The sequence below is a fragment of the Populus euphratica genome, unplaced genomic scaffold, assembly GCF_000495115.2.
Source record: "Populus euphratica unplaced genomic scaffold, PopEup_1.0 scaffold20.1, whole genome shotgun sequence".
Classification (NCBI taxonomy): domain Eukaryota; kingdom Viridiplantae; phylum Streptophyta; class Magnoliopsida; order Malpighiales; family Salicaceae; genus Populus; species Populus euphratica.
The window spans coordinates 716,232-720,406 of NW_011499854.1; the positions used below are offsets into that span (position 1 = coordinate 716,232).

Below are 4,175 nucleotides of genomic sequence, written 5' to 3' on the forward strand. Positions count from 1 at the left end.
GGATCAAATTTAATAGATAAAAAAATTCACTTTAAAAATAGCTTATAGAAAAGTAAATAAAAATCATAAAAATAAGAACCAAAGTTAATATAAAAATCAAATTAAATCAAATTTTAAGGGATGAATTTGAAAAAACAATTCAAAAAAAAAATATAACAATAAAAAATTTAAGGATCAAATTTGATATAATCAGCAAATAATATGATATTTTTAAATTTTTCACAACTTCTAGAAAGTGTTTTCCGCTCAAAATAAAAGAAAAACACTTTCCTGAAAATCTAACTACATTTTTCTTTAACAAAAAAATATTTTTTAATGACAAATAAACACAGAAAAATTTAAAAAATAATTTTTTAAAAACTATTTTTCGGATGAAATAAACACACCATTAATCTTTTAGTGTATAATATAAAAAAAGAAAGATGATAAATGATAAAGCCATTGAAGAAAAATTATGGCTGAGCTTATAATATGTATTATCGGCTAAATTTTTCAGAAAAAGGCTTAATCTCTCTCTCTATTTCATTATTATTAGATTGCCAACAAATTAACACTAATCACCCCACACATTCTAAATTAGTTATAGTTATTTTTTGTTAATGAGGGCTTTGTGCCTTTGATAAATTAAAGAATTAAATCCCCGACGGGTCGGTCTCTAGTTATGCTAATTGCTAGGCTGGTCTAAGGGTACTAACTACTAAACATACGAGTAAATAAGTTTGTTAGTTTACAAAATCCAATCTTTTTTTTCTCAACACAATTGGCATTTCACGCAAGTGCTCTGTTTTTTTAACTTAAAATTTTTCTACTCTCTCCACAAAACCTTTACATTCTCATTCCCAGCAAGCAACACACGGGGGCGGCGCCCTGCCCTCGACCATAGATAAGCATCATAAGCTGCAGAAAGTTTTAATTCTCTACGAACTCGAATTAATGTACAATTCTAACGTATGTTACAAACCTTTTGCCTACAGTTCCAAATTCTAAACAACAGATTAACTACTGGGTCAGAAAGCACACGATTGTACAGAACTCAAGCAAACCGCAATGCAATATTCTAGCTCGCTGATTACATCACTGCATCTCATTCCGATTTCCTCTTTGATTCACAAACATTTGGTTTAAAATTTCGCTGCCTTAAATGGAGAACAAAACTGTGTATGATGAATATGCTAAACAGGAACGAAAATTTTGCATAATCATTCCCCTCGAAGTTACTTTACAAGTCCTCATGCATAATCCCGCACAGCTTCGCAACCATGACTTCCACCTAGAAGGGTATTAATTAATCTTGGGTTTTGGTCGTCTAGGCTTCAGAACCATATACAGAACACCAATAACAACCAAGAAAGCAGGGACTGTTGTCAAATCAATCACCAAATGTACTTTTCTCTCTCTCATGCAGTGAATTGGGTGAAGAACAGCTATAGTCGCATTCACTTGATTAGCAAACCTGCAAGAACAATGTGGTTTCTAAGTCATAAACTAGCCAGAAATATCAGCCATTTCCTCAGTTCCAGCCATGCACATGGAAACAAACAGAAAAGGCATAAGTAACATAATGTTTGACATGCTCAAGGCTTTCATTCACCAACAAATCTGAAACAGATGTGAAAGGACATTTCTATATGATAAATAAATAAAAAATTCAAATAATTAAAATGCAAGCAGGTGAAACTGCCAGAATCATGCCCAGTCATCAAAATGGATCAGCAGCCAACAGAAGCTTTCCAGTTAAATTTATGTTTCATTAGTGTACCTACCACACTTGTTCGTGGTTAGATTCAGTAGGGAAAGGAAATAGAAAAAGGTCATGAGTGCCTAACCTTTCAGATGCATCCTCCAAAGTATAAAGAAGTCTCATTGCATCCATGTAACGCAGCTCTCCATGAATAGTTGAAATCTGAAAGACAGCAAAATATATTACTTAAGTCAAGCAGGTTCTTCAAAATATTACAGACTTGAATAGCAATATAGTTCAGTGAAGAGGTTAAAGAACAAGCATGCTTACCCTTCTCCAAAGGCTAACAACATAATTATACTTGTTCACAAGTTCTCGCTCCTCAGACTGAAACATTTTGAAGGTCTTTTCAGCTGGTTTGTGTCAAGTCCTTATCCAAAGACAAATAACAATCACAGGCCTACAAATACAGATGCATCTTTCAAGATTTTTTTTTTTTAATCGTCAACTGCAAGAATATTTGAACTGTCAGAACTTGACAGCCTTGATAGGTTCTATTGCAATTCACAGATAGAGTAAAGGTGGAACCTTGTTCTATTTAAACAAAAGGAAAACAGAAGCAAAGGGTTATGAATTTCAATTTTTTAATTGATTGCATACCCTGAGCATTCCAATTCCGTACTGTCCAGGTGGAACTTCTATAGCTTAAGGTTATAGCAGGAACAATATGAAAGTGCAGATTGGATAGCAATGGATACCAGATGAACATGTGTAGGAAAATAAGTTGGGACTCCAATCAAAGTTAAGAAAATAAAAGGTAAAAACCTTGCAAGATTTATAGAATGGTAGGAATCACAGATATTCAATTGGAACTACACAACAAGGCAAGGATACATGTATGTTCCATGAGTAGACGACGAATGGCTGCATTGACCAGTTGTATTGACTCTTCAAGCGCTGTGATGATGTAGCTCCGAGCAATTGTATCAGACTGAAATTGTGACATATGCCAACCTCTGGAAGTGATTGAAAAGGGATTGCATCCCACTGACCATACCCAATCCTGTCACATTGCACGCAACATTAGCAATTCAATTAGTGTGGCAGGAGATGCAAGCTCATCTACAGAGTCAGCAATAAGAAAAGGACGAGGAATCTAAAGCAGACAAGTATGTGTGCCTACATGTGGTGTATGTGTGCTTGTGAAAAACACGACACAAAATGTTCAGTTCCAGAAAAACATCCAAGCGAAGATGGTATTCAACCATTCACGAGACACATGATTTACTAGTTGGATCTCCTGATAGAACTTCAATTCTTTGACAATTAGAATACATGACCATTTTGGTACAATGAGATATTCTTGAGCTTACAGCTCAAGTATGCAGGTTTGAATTTTCAAAGCAATCACGTCATGCAAAAACACTAAGGGTCAGACTGTCTCCAAATTCTCCCTCTCAAAAGCCCATTTTCTGTCTATGGACAGTTTCTCCCAGTGACAATTAGGATAAAATGAGTACAAGATACCATCATTAAGAAAGTTCAGGGCCAATTAAATTGGTGTTTCAGAGGCCAAACAGAAATTAGTTCTGAATGTGTGCGTGTACAAGCATATTTATATATAATGCATATATCAGCCTGAGAAAATTTTGAAAGGAGTATATCAATGAAGGGCAGTAAACTAATTTTAACTCTTCTTTGGCATTATTATGTTGCTGTATTATTGTTCAAGAAAACATAATTCCAACGCTAACTTCCCAGTTTGTTAAGTTTAATGTCTCTTAGACTCAAACCTCAGAGGAGTGAACAAACTATCACGCGATCTATAACCTTTGAGGGGGTAAAGGATTGATAAGCCACAATAAACCTCTCACATAATTCTATCACCAGTAACTGAAAAGTGCATTACTACACATCTCCTCATATGTTTACTGGAGTTCTATCATGTTATCAGGCAGAACTGCACAGAGCGATAACCTCTACATTGTAACAAGTACCTCAATTGCAGTTTCATGGGCATGGCTGTAGACAAGATGAAGTGGAAGTAAACCAGCCAGATGTTCAGAAACAGAAGCCAACACAGCTTTTACAGGGCTCCTGGATGATGGGGGGAAGGGGAGAATATAACAATAGATGTGAGTTAGACTCTAGATTTCAGTGGAAAAAAAACAAAAAAAAAAAGCATACCTCAGGATCCAGAGTGGATTAAGATAAAGATTTCATGCTTTTGCACTTTCATAATTAAGGTAAATTTTTCAAGAAATTGGTTTCCATTTTCATTTTTTCCTTCCATCATTCTTTTTTTTTTTCTTTTGAAGTACTAAAATTTACTCAAACTAGAATAGCATGAATGGGCAGCCGCTGCAATTTTACATAAGTTTCCCTAGGAGAAAGAAAATCTTAAATTAAATGAAAATGAAAAATCATGCAAAAGTAGAAGATGCTAGGAAATTGTAAAGAAAGTGAAAGGGGGGGGGGGGGGGAGCATATAAAG

The 4,175-nt window shown here is 34.9% G+C and overlaps 1 protein-coding gene across 4 annotated transcripts in view; it reads right to left on the reverse strand.

Moving 5' to 3' along the window:
* Positions 1–1,003: 1,003 nt before the first annotated feature.
* Positions 1,004–4,175, reverse strand: part of LOC105122503 (uncharacterized) — a 12,216-nt gene continuing 9,044 nt past the window's right edge. For 2 of the 4 annotated variants that reach the window (XM_011021631.1, XM_011021630.1), the window contains exons 21-25: positions 3,679–3,778; positions 2,576–2,744; positions 2,012–2,094; positions 1,827–1,903; positions 1,004–1,453 (exon numbers count right to left, since the gene is read on the reverse strand). In XM_011021631.1, coding sequence (XP_011019933.1) covers positions 1,282–1,453; positions 1,827–1,903; positions 2,012–2,094; positions 2,576–2,744; positions 3,679–3,778 — 601 coding nt within the window. In that variant the 3' untranslated portion in view covers positions 1,004–1,281. Of the gene's footprint in view, positions 1,454–1,826; positions 1,904–2,011; positions 2,142–2,168; positions 2,472–2,575; positions 2,745–3,678; positions 3,779–4,175 lie in introns of those variants that run through there. The other 2 variants (XR_841702.1, XM_011021632.1) reach the window with 2 other exon arrangements.